General features: G+C 32.6%; 1 protein-coding gene and 1 long non-coding RNA gene across 2 annotated transcripts in view; both read right to left on the bottom strand.

Moving 5' to 3' along the window:
- LOC113777261 overlaps positions 1-1,315 on the bottom strand; it is a 10,229-nt gene extending 8,914 nt beyond the window's left edge. Inside the window, exons 1-2 of the mRNA XM_027322296.1 lie at positions 562-1,315; positions 345-471 (exon numbers count right to left, since the gene is read on the bottom strand). Coding sequence (XP_027178097.1) covers positions 345-471; positions 562-1,315 — 881 coding nt within the window. The remainder of the gene's footprint in view (positions 1-344; positions 472-561) is intronic.
- Positions 1,316-10,720: 9,405 nt separating this feature from the next.
- On the bottom strand, positions 10,721-11,232 carry LOC113777426. Its single transcript, XR_003469165.1, has 2 exons — positions 10,990-11,232; positions 10,721-10,855 (listed from the first exon to the last, which is right to left on the bottom strand). It is a non-coding gene; the product is annotated as an uncharacterized LOC113777426 (long non-coding RNA).
- Between the last annotated feature and the right edge of the window lie 5,559 nt (positions 11,233-16,791).

Below are 16,791 nucleotides of genomic sequence, written 5' to 3'. Positions count from 1 at the left end.
GTTTTCCTTTAGTGCTCCATCCGGAGAGGATTGCATAACCTGGAAAGTCACTGATGGTCCATAAAAGTGCTGCACGAAGTTGAAAGTTTTCTTTTCTTGATGCATCATATGTATTCACTCCAACATCCCACAATTCCTTTAATTCTGCTATGAGAGGTTTTAAATATATATCAATATTATTTCCTGGTGCAAATGGACCGGGTATCAACAATGACAACATAAAGTTCGGTTGTTTCATACACATCCATGGCGGCAAATTATATGGCATCAATATTACCGGCCAAGTGCTATGAGTTGAACTCATATTTTTGAATGGGTTAAATCCATCTGATGCTAGGCCCAACCTCACATTACGAGAATCTTGAGAAAATTCTGGATGATAAAAGTCAAATGTTTGCCAAGATGGAGAATCAGCAGGGTGCCTCATGTTACCATCCTTAGTACGACCTTCTGCATGCCATCTCATATGGCCTGCAATTTTGGAGGACATAAATAGGCGTTGTAACCTATGTTTTAGGGGAAAATGCCATAAAACCTTATGCGGTATTTTTCTTCCCTCACCAGTCGGATCATTTTCAGATTTAACCCATCTAGATTCTTTACATGTTTCACAATGCTTTCTTCTTGCATCTACCCCCCAATACAAAGTGCAGTCATTCGGACATGCATCATATTTATCATACCCAAGTCCTAATTCCTTCATTAACTTTTCAGCTTCATAATAAGACTTAGGCAAACCATCCATTGCATCTGGAAAGGCTTCTTTCAACAAATCAAGTAACATATCAAAAATTTTGTTGCTGAGTTTACCAAGGCATTTGAGGTGAAGCAACCGAATCATAAAGGAAAGTTTTGAGAATCTTTTACATCCAGAGTAAAGCTCTTTGTTAGAATTATCAATTAGATTGTAAAACTTTTCAGCTTCTACATTGGGCAATTGGCTTTTGTATTCAGTTCCATCTATCCTTGTATAATCTTGTTCAGGAATTCCCATTGCATCATGAACCAAACCATGCATGTCATCAAGTTCATCCCGTACCCCATGTGAGATATCATAGGAAGTAGGTTTTGGTGCACTAGAGTAAACAAATTCTCCATGAGCTGCCCAATGGGTGTATCCTTTAACAAAACCATAAACTTTCAAATGAAGTTCTGCATTCTCCCTGGTAATACATACACCACACTTACATTCTTTACATGGACATAATATCATCCCATTTATACTTGAATTCTGGAATGCATAATCTAAGAATTTTTGCAAACCATCCCAATATTCTTTGCTTCGTCTATTCTTTTGCATCCAAGTTTTATCCATATTCTGTAACCATGACAAATTTAACCTTAAAATATACACATACATACATATACATATACATATATAAGCAAAAGAAAGCAATTAAGAATAATATTAACAAAGAGCATCACTCATACAACAAAAAAATTATTATGATACCAAGAAGCTATTTGGAAGTCAACGAGAAGGTCACTGTTTGAGATAAAAGCACAAGACATGAGAACCCCAAAGGTTTTCCGCTACTAGCCATTTATCACGTGTCACCAAGTAAATAGTTTTTTACACAATCAATGTTAAGAATAAAATTTGCAGGTCATATAATATATCTACTGCAATGACACTCCAGTTTAAAAAAAAAATTAAGAATCCAAATGACCAAAAGATGAAAATGAACGTACATTACAGGTTCAAACAAATGAACAAATTTAATATCATATATGTAACTTAATCTAATTCCTAATAAAAAAGAACACAAGAATATAAGTTGGCTTGTACCTCTAGCGAAATCAATGTGCAACGTCTTCAAAATGATTTATTTTCACAGATAGCTATCTTTAATTCAAACCTGTGGTGAAACATTAATGAACTTTAGTAAAATTTTAATATTTTGAATAGGTGCTGTACGTACTTCTCTAATTATTCAAGAAGAAAAATAACATCAGCTTGCAAATTTCTTGAAGAATATTTTAAAAAAATGAGAAAGAACCAAAAGTGCTGAATGACTTTTCCTAATTATTCTGAAACAAACAGAACAGGGCATGAAAATATAAATGCACCAACATATATAAATGCATCAGCTTACTATGCAAATAGAACAAGGCATCAGCTTACTTTCTCTATGTACATATATAAATAAACCAACATATGCATGAAAATGATCCAAGGCATGCACATTTTCCCCATGTGAACAGAAAACCACAAATGCAAATTATTCTCATTGAATAACATTTTCATAAAAAACATTGGGATAGCAGGAATTTTATCTAAACTCAAGAAATAAAAAGATTTTATGTTCATGTTTGAGGGACCAACTTTGCTTTACAAGTTAAAATTTAGAAACCTCTGTATTGGTGCCAATTATTTTTCTGGTAAACTTAATTGCCATATTACCATAATATGAATCAAGTTTGGAAACTCAACTACAACTCAAACAATTGCTAACAGTTAACTTTCTTCCCAATTCACTAGTTCTGACTTTGCCAAATTTTACATGTTTTTCCGAAACCAAATGACATGAACAGTACACCATCTTTGACATTCTTAGTAGTTACTAGTCAATAGAAGTAAAGCACCTAGGATTCTATATCCTATATTTTGTGCCAGCCCAGTTGTACTAACGTAGGAATAGAAACCAATTCCCAAGTTCCAATTCGGTTGAGAGAAGCATTAACTACATAATCATAATGTCCTGATTCAATTCTCAAACATCCATTTTTCCCCTTTCCCTTCCACTTTTGTACTTGAATTTAAAAAAAAACTCTACCACTATTTTTATACACTTTATTATACTTTGTATCAGCGTATTATTACCTAACTGCTAAAGTACTTTGTAGAATCAGTAGGCTAAAGTAAATGCAAAAGGTGCTTAGAAATTCAACAGGATTGCAAAAGGAAGCCTCAATTGATCGATCGGGCTTAGTCGCCAAATACCAGATCACACGGCAGGGTTTGATGGGTTTGTCTTGCTTAATATTAACAATCGGCCGCGGTGGGAGAATGGGACTGCCTCCTGAGTCCTGAATTGGTACTGTCGATGGCCCCAAGGCCGAAACAAGGAGGCGGACACATTCTATGTGGCATTACATTAGATACCAGCAAAAAAAAACCAGCAATCAATCAACCAGCCAACTACTTTTAATATTGCCCCATGTTTTTCTCCATCACATTATTAATACTCAACATAGAAATCAGATTTTAAAAAAAGAAAAAAAAATCAAACTAGCAACAGGGGAGAAAATAATTCAGTGGGCAGGCAAAGCATATGATTTTCAAAAACCCATAATACACTTACCTTTTAACCACTAAACCATCCTTCTCTTCTTCTGGTCAAATTGGAGTGCATCTAAAAACTCAAGATAGAAAGGGAGAGGGTAGGGATTAAAGAATGAAAAAAAGAGGCAGAAATGGAAGATTGATTTTGACGATGATGGATTTTGTGAATAGGGTCCAAGGGTTTAGATTTGGAGAAGAAACTGAGGGAACTTTTTGGTGTGAATTTTAAGAGGCGGAGACCTTTCAAAGAGAAATATATTGGGCAAACTTTAGTGAAGCGGCAAAATTTTCCTTGCCGCGTTTTTTTTTTTCTTTTCCCCGCGTTTTTTCTCCATTTCATTTATACCAGTGACAAAACTACGTCGTTTCTATCTCAATTTCCTATTACTTCTGCTGACATTCACAAGTAATGCCCTAATAGCTATTCTAATTTGACATATCAAAATTTTCAATTTAGAAAAGGGATAATTTCAGAAACCTCCCCTGACTTGTCAATTGGGTTGCCAAACTCGTTTTTTGACTTGTCCATTGAACTACATTTACCATACCGCCCATGAATAGATGGGTATGGGAATCATAAAATTTTACTTATGGATATAAACAATTGGGTAACGCAACCGACCCAATTAACCCATCTACCACCACTCAGGTCATTTCACAAATACATTCATCAGACAAAGCTTTCCTCTTGTCACAAAAATTCAAAGCAATGTGGTACATGTTCACAAGCAAGCAGGTTAAAATTCCGCCTGCATAATAACGCTGAAACCCGCAGGCGGGATTCTGTGTTTTTTCTATTTAAAGGTTAACTCGCATGCGGGTTAATGTTATATTTGAGCGCGAGAAGAAAAAATTGGTAATTAGGCTCTTTGGGCATTATAAGTAAATATTTAAATTAATGGCAGTTTTATTACATCAATATTATTGTATTATCATTATTATGATTATTGTATTATTTCTTATGCAAATATAACATTTAATTATTTAAATTTGATTTTATTTTTACAATTTATAAAATTTTTATCACTTATATAATATTTTTAAAACCCTAATACATCTAAATTTGATTTTATTTTTCAAATTTATAAGATTTTTATTTAAAAAAATGGGATACGGATAAGATATCCGGTTGGTTCGATTTGCATAGGTGCATATGAGAATATCCGAATACTCTTTAAACCCGCATGCGGGTTTAAGGAGATTATGGCAACTCTCTGACACACTAGTTACCCATCCAACTTGTGTGTAACTAAAATATATTTAAATAATATATTTCATATTTTTGTTATTTAGAGTTTAACAAAACATTAATATTGGGTAGATTTGAGGGATATGCATAATTTTGCATATTTGTAGTAGAAAATGGAAAATTTGGGTAAATTCCCAAATTTTGGAGGTAAGGTGAAATCCAAGAACTAAAACAGTCATTTATAAAACCTTAACAGTAATAAGGTGCAAACCAAAGCTGCAATCCAAGAGTAATATCATTACAAATTTCATAACCATACATTAAATAAATAGAAATGCAATCCAATACTATCCAAAACACAAAATGTCTTGGGTATAATAGTAATTTTGCATTATATGATGTCAACAATTGGGTCCCAAGTTCTGCCAGGAGAGGTCAGTGTAATTGTGGAAACCTCAGGGGAGGTCAGTGAAATTGTCAGAAACCTCAGGGGAGGTTTCTGAAATTATCCCTTTAGAAAAATATAAAACAAAGTGCAATGGTATTTGGTTCATGTTATTTTATTATGACACTCACTTTTTTATGTCTTCATAAAACATGTAAAATGACACTTACAAAAAAGTGTCCTTATAGGTATGTCATAATAGGACATTTTTCTTGTAGTGAATTCAAGGATATGGAAGCTCTCAGGAGCTAAATTCCACATTTGCCGATGTCATTTGTATATCTCCCCGTGATAACTCTCCGTCAACCGGGTTGATATTTTCATATCCGTAGTTCACCACTTACTTCTCATCCGTCCACCATACACCACTTCGGGCCCGCACGACATTTATAAGGCGATACTTTACGAGTATGCCAAGCGAGATCTCTCAATAGATCAAACTTATCATGTGAATCTCATGGTTCACCGAGGTTCCCGACCAAACCCATGCCGGCTCGAGTTCCAAGGTCGGCCTATGAGTTTGGGCGTCCCCCATGTATCATGTAAATGTCGAGGAGATTCACTCCATCGACGTATGCAATCATAGCATACCATGGCATATATTCAAGCATTCAACAGGTTTAAGCATGTATTGTAGGTCATGTAAACCAGGCAGAGCATGTTAGACATGAGTCATTTGTGCCAAATGAGAACGAGTGCGATTAAGTACACACTCGACTCCATTTTTCAAAATCAAATAGACTAAGCATGTAATCAGGTAAGTCAAGCATGAATCAAGACTTTAGAGTTCAAGTAGGCATACACTTGACACTCACCAAGTTATGCAAGCAAGTAGGTTGGAGGGAGAGTTCAAACTTCCACGGTAGGGTCCTCTTGGAGGTCCTCGTGCGTGCCTGAACATCGAATATTAGATAATTACTATAGGTCCCCAAGTGGTGAGAAAGATTGAACACGAGTAAGGTTCGAAAATATTTGAAACTTCGTTTGACTTGCCTTTGAAGTTGGATTCTCAAAAGGTGTAGGACTCAAGTAAAAGAAAATCGGATTATTATCCTTAAAATCATTGGTTGGAAACGAGTACGAGCGAAATGATTGCAAAACGAACGATCAAAATCGAAAGAGGGTTGGCCACGTCACAATCCGGCCGGAACCTGGCCGAATATCCGGCCGGATTTCTGGCCGGATTGGAGGTAGTGGCTAACCTCCCTTTTTTTTTCAAATTTCACCACCAATCCGGCCGATAATCCGGCCAGAAACTGGCCGGATTCAAGGCCGGATTCTGGTAGAATAGTTCCCGCGCGGATTTCCTTTGAAATTTCAGAATTTTCGATTTTTGGTCAAATATTTGAAAAATCATAACTTCTTTTCTACTAGTCAAAACTTGATAAATTTGGTACCGTTGGAATCGTCTTTCCAAGTACTAAAAGTCCTTAGAAGACACTGTTTCATGAATCTAAGTGGAAGGTATTCAAAAATGAGTCTAAAGTTGCTGTTCTAGATTACCAGGATTGAGCCGGGGTTGGTTTTTCGCTAACTTTGGAAATTCGGCAAAAATCACTCGTTGCAAACCGGCCCTTGAAACTTATAACTCAATTAGAAGTGCAAGTAAAGTTTTGGACAGAACAAGCGGCTCAAGAATCGGAGTTTCGAGCACCAAGATATGGTAGCTCAAAGTTGGGAAAAATTCAAGACTGTTACAAAATTTCCAGATTTGGTTCCGACTTTGGACCTTTTATTAAGTGTCGAAACGGACTTGGGTTGACACCAAATTTTGCAGTATAATACTCCCATATGAAGGGTATCTCTCTATCAAATTTCATGGAAAAATACCCTCGGAAAGGTGGTTAATCAATCAACCAAAGTTTGGAAAAATCCTTAAGGCAATCTGTCCAAATCTAAGATTTTCAAAAACGAGGCAGTCGCCGTATTTTGATCATAACTCTCTCAATTTAACTCGGAATTGGGAATGGTTGATAGTGTTAGAAAATACATTCACAGGGCTAAAATTTCACAGAAGAAATCGTTCCAAGTTTCAGCATGTAACTGGTTCGAAATTAAGCCTAAAGTTGCAGCATCATCAAATCATTTCGGCAAAACGGAGAAACAGGACAGCTGAATTCAGATGAATGGTGCGGTTCACACACATGGAACCAGAATGTGCATTATACACCGTTGGAAACATGGGAACGTCTAGTTTCAAATTCCGCTAATGGCACTCGATTTCGACGTCGGAGTACGGAGTTATGGACGAAACACGAACACTGGTCTGGTTAGGACGGCAACCGTTTCCAGATTACTAGCTTTGGAAAATAAATTCTTTTGATCAACCAAAACTCAATATTTTTCAACGAAATTTTGTACACAACTTCTACAACATGTAAACAACACAATCAAGCCATTAAATCCTCAAATATCTGCAGTAAAGTGGCCGAACAAACAGGGGCAAAATGGTCAAACTTGGCCATTGCACTCAACGTGAGTTTCCAGCAGTTTTCCTTCAACAAATCACTAACTTAAACACTGATCCGATATCATAAACTTCATCAAGCACAAAATCAGCAACAACCCAAGAGTGGGAATTCATAGAGCCCAGTAGCCGATCATTACATGTACTTGTTATGAGCTGATATGAATTGATTTATGAACTGATATGAAGAGACTTATGAATTGATATGAAGCAATTTATGAACTGATATGAAGAGACTTATGAATGGATATGAAATGATTTATGACTTTATGATTTTTCATGTATAGTTGTCAATAAGATGCTTTTAAATTGCTCGTCATCCGTTACTACTTATTGTTTTATAAACAATGTAACTTTCAAGATTATGGATGTAAACAATGCGCAAATGATTTAATTTATATCTATATATGTATCTATAAAGTTACGAGTGCATGGTCCAACAGAGAGGTAAATATTACCTACTGAGTAATTTGTCGCTCATCCCACTTTTTACCATCTTTGCAGATTCTGAAGAGTATGAATTGATTTACGTAGAAGACCCTGAGGATGACTTTTATTAGTTTTTAAGTGAACAGAAGTTAATAGGCTAGCTACTTCTAGTTGTTAGTTTTATTTACTTTTATTTCCGCTGTTTTAATCAGAGAATAAATGTACGAACTTATTGGATATTCGTAGACTATCCTTCATATGAGATTTGTACCGCACTTTATCTAGTTATATTATTTAATACTTTTAAAGTTTAGTATAGTATGATATTATCTTGTATTCTTGAGTGAGACTTGAGGGTACGGCGGATGTCACGTGGCTGGCACGTGCGGGTTCGAGGCCTGACAATATTAGTTGCTTCTGTGTTTCAACCATTGGTTGAAGCAGAAGGCAAGCTCCCTAGTGCATGATCTAGCTCAGGGTACTAATGGTGGCAGTTGTGTCTGAGAAAGTTATAATAGAAGAAATTGACTTCCAACTGATTCTGTCGGAGCAGTGATGAAGTTGGCTTCTCCCTTGCCTCTTTACCGGAAGACTTCTGTACAGCAGCCATATTCTATCCCGGTAACTTCTTGTGGATTTTAATCCTAGCCTTTCCCATCAGCATATCTCGAATTTCTGACTCTGATAATTCCCTTAAACTTCTAGGTTGGTTATCAGAAATAATGACTCTCTCTGCTCCAAACCTACCCATTTGGTTTCCATAAGAATTTCCTCATCCACTATCCATTATCAATTTTGAAAAATCACAAACTACGTTTATTCATATCTTCCATATCACCACTAAAACGACAATCATTCATGATCTTTTCCTCTTATTGCTGCCCAATATGAGAAGATTTACCGCGGTTGATTTCGTGGGTACAACAACTTTGAAGATATTTCCTGATTTGTTTACGTTTCTATTCAGAAAACTACAGAATCAAAAGAGCACATTCTTGATTCCAAGATCTTGAGATGTTGTGTCGGACTGAATGAGCTAGATCATTAGTGTTGAAGACCAGAAGTGCTATGCATTTTGGACTTTAATCTTTCTTGAAACCATGTTTAATAACTCTTAAAATGTGCATGAAACATTGTCATCCAGAATTTTCGTGCAAAGTACGTGATTCACAATCCAGAAATTTGAACTGTCTTATTAGTATCACTTGAACAAGAAATTATATAGGAATTTGAAAAAGATAGCGAAAACCTCCCCAGAAAAAGAAAATCATCCAAAAAATTTAATACTTCCAACAAGACAGTGAAAACAGCATTAAAAAGAGTAGCTTTGGAAGTTATATCAATCAAAAGTTCAGTAATTAGCGATACATCCAATAATAAAAAAAAAGAGCAATATTTCCTAAGTTTCACCGAACTAATCACCATTTGTATGCTTATATCCATACTCTTTTACACTAATAGAGTAATCAAACTCATATTTGCTTCCCTTACTTAATTAATAGAGTATATTCTATCAAAACATTAGAAAAAGTTATTCTCAAGATTTAAATGACATATGGTTCCCAATAGCTGATCATCAAAAGCCAAAATCTTTCACTGTTACTAATAGAATTTCTGTCATTTTAAAGAATTTGATCTAGTATAGATATTATAAATACAATTGAAGCTATAGGATATTTATTGCTCAATTTTTTCTCACCTACGTTCTTGGAATCTTAACTATTACCACATTGGGATTTGTGTTCTTTAAGATGGATCTAAAATTTGGTGGACATGCATAAATGTTAGTACAATAGTTATTAAATATCCCTCTTTAATTTTTTTTTTCATGTGTACCCAACTATATTGAAAACTAAAGAATTTGATAGAATGCATGACATTAAAGACATAATGACGGAACTTAGAGCTAAATATTTTAATGTACAACGTTGTTTAATCAAACAACAACAAACTTTCACGCAATTTCCATTCATTAATCACAAAGTATTCCTTCGTTGGCTGAATCTATTTCAATTAGTTGCCTTCTTATCCTATCAATTGGACTATGTGAGTTGGGTTTTAACATGCTTAAACTCAGTTGACATAAAATATCATTTTTTTGAATCCAAATTCTACTCAACTAGAATCACATTTTTGTAACTCATGCTCGACTCAAAATAAAAGTAGGGCACTTGGCCTAATTCGGATAGGTGCAAATTCATGTCATGTACTTTTTACGTTCACAAAATCTAATTGAACCAAACAGCCAACTAATCCATAGATGTTCCAAAAGTTTAAATTTTATAACAAAAAATAATATTGTTTACTATAACATCCATAAATCTATCAACTAGAAATTGAAAAAGAACAATTTATCATAAAATTAGGCATCTAAATTTCAATATTTGTCTGGATTTAGAGAAATAAATCTTCTTAATTCCCACTATGAGCTCTAGTATACATATTATTCGGACTGAGAATTAAGTGGATTAAATTCAGTACAACTAAAATTCAGTTCACATTTAAATCAGGCAAAATAGTTTAGTCCACATCAACTCAGCCCGCATTGCATAAGGCACAACCTACTACATTTGAGGTTGATCGGGTTGAACTTGGGTTAGCGCAAGTCAATTGACAGGCCTACTTCTTATCTCAAAAAAAAAAAGAAAAAGAGCATGCAAAGAACAAGTGCCTGAATGCCTCATCTTTTCGTTTCGTAGTTCCAAAGCCGCAGTTTTGTTTCATTATCCACTCAAAAAATCATAAACACTGTTAAACATCAAATCAGAAAAGAACATGGAGAACATTCTACAAAAGCTAGTTTTAAGGATCATATCAATCTGTAGCGGGATTGAAGAATATTTGAAAATTTTAGATCATGAACACTGTATTAAACATCAAAATCAGGAAAGAACTTGGAGAACATTTTACAAACAGATTATGATGGATCATAAAGTGTACATTATTAAACATCAAACCAGAAAGGAACATGGAGAACATTTTACAAACAGATTATGATGGATAATGTTGGCTTGATAGAATGCATGACTGTGCTTGCCCCTGCAATGACAAAGTAATACAGCTGCATCAAAGTTCAAACCAAATAATTTGGTACAGATGAAGAAGGAATACACATACATGAGCAATTATATATCATTGAACTGAATTAACATACACATACAATTATATCTAACCTGATGAGTGGAATGATCGCACCAAATCAAGGAGAGACATAAATGCTTCAGTCTACTCTGGAAGATGAGAAGAAATGGACTCTCCTTCTGAGGAAATCTACTCTGGAAGAAGGGATAATTGCAGTACTACATCAGTTGAATGAAGAGGTATACAGATTACCCAACAAAATAGGTCATCTGGTTTCTTTGATTTGTCATTTTGATCAGTTTGAGCAATTAACCACTTAAAATAGCAAAATAAAACATGAAACCACACACAAAAAAAAGTTTAAGAAAAAATTGCTTCCTTTTTTATTTCCGAAAATATTGCCTATTAAAGAACGAAAATGTTTGTATTTCAGCATATTGTAGTGAAGAAAAACACATATTAAGTCCTATGCCCTTCCTCTGTTGAAAAATAACACAACCATAGTTTTTTTTTTTTTTTCGGTTTTTGTCTCCACTTAATATTTGTTGCAAAACTGTGATTGTATGTTTAAACATATCAATCAATTGAGTTACACTTTTCTGTATTACTCTTATTTACATACACAAATTGGGAACAGAAAAGTGTATCTGGTTTTGAGTATCATATCAAGTTATGCTATTGCTCTGCTGGTTCTGAGTATCATATCAATATGTAGCAACATGGAAGAAGATTTCGCAAATTGGGATTATAAAGGATGAAAATTACTCAACACTGAACCAGAAAATGACAAGAAGAAGGTAAAGAATGTGTTTCCTACTGCAATCAGAAATTTATCAGAATGTTGTGTAGCAGCATCAGGTTTTAACAGATAAAGAATTTAGAAGCCTCCAGAAATTGCTTCAAAATACACATGAATTAACATATCATTGGACTGATTCAACATGTAAAAAAATGAAAAAGAGACATGAATGGTTTGCAGTCGTAAACTGTTGACATGTGGCATCATACAAAAAATCAAAATTAGTTTTACGAAACTAGAAAGAAAAGAGGAAAAACCAAAATTAAAAGAATTGAAAGGCTAAAAAAATTGTATTTTAGGAAAGTGATTTGAATATTTTTTTTAATCATTTAAGGAGAAGATAGATCTCTGCAATTCCTCTTTTTTAAATTTCAATCATTAAGGTGAAGATTTTTGTGGGAAACAGGAAGAATTAAATAAAGAAGAAAGAGAAAAAGAAATAAAAGAAAGGAAAACAAAGTAAATAAAAAGTCAAAATAATGCAAGGGCAATTTTGTCCTATAGGGGTTAAGTGAGCAAAATTAAAAGTTAGAGGGTAAACTGAGAAATGGGGTATATCTTAAGAGGATTAAATGTGATTAACCCTTAAAACAAATAGAAAGATTGGGATGGGAGGAAGAGGGGGAGAGAGAGATAGAGAAAGAGAGAGCTCAATTCTTTTTTTTTTTAAATACAAATAAGAAAAAATTAAATTATTTTATTATTTTAAAATTATTTTACTTTATTGTTTACCATCAAATTTCAATTCTATCCCAACAACCTTAAATTAATACAATAATGTTATATTTTTCTTTATTATTTTCTTTACAAAATTTAATTTTTTGTCTCCTTCTTTCCAATATCTTTTTCTTTACCTAGTATTAATAAGTGCGAAAAAGGAAATTTGAGAAAATCCTTTTATTTTTATATTTTTGGATCTCTTAAAGTGAAAAAAAGAAAAATAATCATTCCAACTTTTTTATTTTTAATTATATATATGAAAGGGTCAATATATTTAAAAAATTTTTACCATTCTAATTAGACTAACAATGAAGTAAAATGCCTAGAAAATAATATTAGGAATTAAAGTGATTATATCACTATAATTTAAAAGAATAAAGTAATAATAACAATATAGTAATGCTATACAATAAAAGGGTATTTTTGTCCAAAATTTCTTAACATGTTGAGTTGAATTACTTATGGGGGTGAAATGACTAAAAGATAACGTTAGAAGGTAAACTGATAATGTTAATATAGTTGAAAGGGATAAAGTGATAATAACCCTTTTTTTAATAAATGCATAACTTATTCTTAAAGTAAAGGAAACAAACTCAAAGTTCCCACAAGGTAAACAAATAGCACAATACAAACAAATAAAACAAAATTCAAAACATATTTCATGATAATTAAGTTAAGTCTGTACAGATTTTATTGATGCTTGTTTTAATAAATAAACACACCCAATTCTAACATCCAAAATTCGATTATACTAAATTTAGAGATATTATTATTATTCTCTTTATAAAAAAAACTATCCGCTATATGTTTCAAAAATCTGTTAAAAATAAGTTATTACCGATTAATGGTGTCTGTATAATTGGACAACACAAAGAAAGTCTATCAACTATGTTTCAATCATATTTATTAAACCCGGCCCGATTTAGTGGGTTGAATTGATCAACCAGTGAACCTACCATTGGTCAGATTAGGTCTCTAATTAGATCTTTTAAACGCAAAACCTATTGATTGGTTAATGGACTCAACGGTTCAATCGGATTAAACTAAGAACCCGCCCGATTTTATGGGAAAAATTTAACCAAACTCTTGCTAAGATTCGAATACGAGACTTTAGGCATGTATCTACGATATGCTTACCACTAGACCACTTTGTCATATGTTAGTTAATTGGCCTTCTTATGCTATATGAATATTTTGTAAATTTTATCTTTAATTTTTTTATTTCTCTAAAACAAATTTATTTGGAATCTTTTAATAAAAACTTATGACCCCCAAATTCTATAAGTTATATATTGGATTTCAAAAATAACATATTACATAATTTATTTTAAAGACAAATATTATTTTTAATAATTTTTTACACTTAAAATTCATAAAATAACCTTGCTAATTACACTAAATATAGATAAAATTTTATACTTGAAGTTTCATGGATTACTAATTAAATTTATGTTTTGTTGATTCTTATATGAATTAATTATTCTATAGCGAATTAAATTAAATGAGCATTTGCTATGACATTGTTTATTATACTTTATATCATATACCCTATATCAAAAATTATGAAACATAATATTTAAATATATTTAATGATCCATTAGTTGAATCAGTGACCCGTTGACCCATCATGCTCGCCGAGTTCCTTTTCGGATCGGGTTTAATAACTATGGTTTCAATCTAATCGTAGATTCAAAGAATTAATAGTTTAATCAAATCCTATTTAATACAATTATTTAAAGAAATCCATAGTTGTTTAATTCCAGTGGTCAGGTACGTCACCATTGCTGTAATTCGACAAACTACATGTCACTCGTAAATCTCGATAGACAATTGACTTTTGCTTATGAATTCCATGTACAAAAATGCCTTCACAAACATCAATTATTCCACTAAAGTCCCTGACCAATTAAGACCCTTAAACATGTACAAAACTGTGGAAAAACCAAATGGTATGTTTTCGTCGAAAAGAAAGTACTATGTTTTAGTTTCTTTTTGAAACATATGTTTGCAATTATTTTCTTGAGAAAATACTTTCTAATTTTCCGTGCTCTAGTGTTCTTGGATATTTTTTTATTTTCCATGCTATTTTAGAAGTCTCAACAAACTGTGCATCACACATGTAAGTTGTAAGTTGGAATAAAATTTTTTTTCCTGCTCGAGAATATTCTTTGATAACATATAAATGACTTGTTGGATTTCTCTTGTGGAAATTACCAACACAGAGTGTAATTGCAAAGAATATTTTCTCTAAGATAAAGTGCACACGATTATTTATAAGGTTAGTAAGACGTAGATAACAGAGGGAATTTAGAGGAGCAAAGATTAAAAAAAAAAAAAAAAAAAAAAAAGAAAAAAAAAAATTACCATGTTTCCTAGAAACCTAAGTAAGAATTCGTACTACTACAGGATTGAAAAAAAAAAAAAAAAAAAGCTATTGACGGCGGATCCTTGAAAATGCTAAAAATATTGAACACTGTATCATGATTTTAATCCAATTACATTTTGCCACATCATCAGATGATTCAAATTATTGAAATAATCTAACAATTCCTAACTCTCATTCAATAATAAATTTAATTTCATCAATATAGGATCTAAAAGGTACTATAGAATTTCCCTAAAAATAAATATTAACCCAAAAAGAATGCATGTTATTTAGTACTCTGTCACCTCCATCGTTTTACTTTTCCTCCATCATCCATGTCGCAAGTTCCTCTTATATGATATATCTCACCTTTGGTATTCATGTATTCACAGATTTCTTGAGGTTATTGAATATCTAAATAAAAATGGTAAAAATTAATTCTTTTGTTTTTTTTTTGACAAATTCTTTTCTTGCTTATTCACTTATTAAACTGCAGGAAGAATATGAAAGTTACCTTGTTTGCGGTTTATTTGATGGTAGTGTCGGTGATCACAGAATCCATAGCTGCGCAGAAATTTATCTATACAAATCATAACTTGGTCTAATTCAAAAAAAAAAAAATCCTTTTTGTAGCTTTTGTTTCAAACTTTACATATAAAAAGTTCTACTTGTATTCCTGTTCATTAAATTTAGTGTTTGGATTGCATTTTCCATGAATTTTTTGGTAAAAAATTATTGTAGCAATTTGATGTATGTGAGGTAAAAAAATAATAGAAAAATGTATTCACGAAAAACAAGGCCATTTTTCAGTGAAAAATGACTGTTCAAACAAGGCCGCATTCTGAATTTCTATGTGACCACTTGATTGTCCAACTATGGTTAGCAGAAACAGCCTTGCAAGTTTGACTCTGGCAGAACAAAAAGTTAGTTGAAATGTTAAAATGGATTTGATTAGCGAAGGCTAACTTGGGCATTTTGAGAAAAATCGCTCTGGCAGAACAAATAAAATAATAGCCAGCCATCAGAATAAGAAATCAACAGCTAGAAGAAACAAAATATTCATTAAAAAAATATCAAGAATTATAAAGAAAAAGATTTGGAGACAAATGGTTGCTAAACAGATTAAGCAAGGAAAATATGATAATCCTCAATTTACAAATATTAGATTTGCTATTATAAGTTTTTTTTCTTGTTTATGCACTCCGTTTGGATTAGCTGTTTTTAGGTGGTATTTGTGAAATATTTTATTATAGCAATATAGTTGAAAAACTTTTACTGTAGATAAGGTTATTTTTTAGGTATTTATTGGATTTTTGTGTTTTTTAATGTTTTTTTATGTGTTTTTGAAGTTATTTTTTTATATTTTTGAGATTTTTTTTTGTTTTTTGGTATTTTTGAAATTGTTTTTGGTATTTTTGAAGTTATTTTTATTTGTATATTAATGTAACATTGTAGTTGAAAATTTTGTTTTTTCAAAAAATCTCCAATCCAAACGGAACAGAAAAAGCTCTCAAGTACATAAGAAAACCTATACTAGATACAAGAGATACAAATAGACATAATCAGTTAAGAAAATTTAACAGACAATCCCCATTCCATAGCTATCAGACAATTTTCATGAGTTTCAATTATATTAAAAAAAAAGAAGCAAACATAAATAGCACGCGCAAGTGCACGCGTTTTTGTTATTATATGTACGAAATTACGTGTTTCATTTCTTAAAGGAAAAGGCATTGACACGCACAAAAGAACAACGACTTCTTACCTAACAAAAGCAAAAGAACGACGACTTCATACCCAACAAAAAGTACTAGGGAACGACGACTTCATAGAACGACGACTTTAGTTCAACTAGGAGGAGATCACCGCGAGATAGCGCTGTGTGGAGTTAATGCCCGGGATTTCTTTGTGCCCAGCATTGTCTAGTAACGAAGTCAGTTGTACGCGAAAATAAATTGTACAATGTTTGTGTAAGATTGTGTATTTTCTATTTCGAGAACTTGGAAGTAA

This window comes from Coffea eugenioides, chromosome 7 (genome assembly GCF_003713205.1).
Source record: "Coffea eugenioides isolate CCC68of chromosome 7, Ceug_1.0, whole genome shotgun sequence".
Lineage (NCBI taxonomy): Eukaryota > Viridiplantae > Streptophyta > Magnoliopsida > Gentianales > Rubiaceae > Coffea > Coffea eugenioides.
Note: the sequence above shows the minus strand (reverse complement) of the source record. Positions and strands in the feature narration are given on the sequence as shown.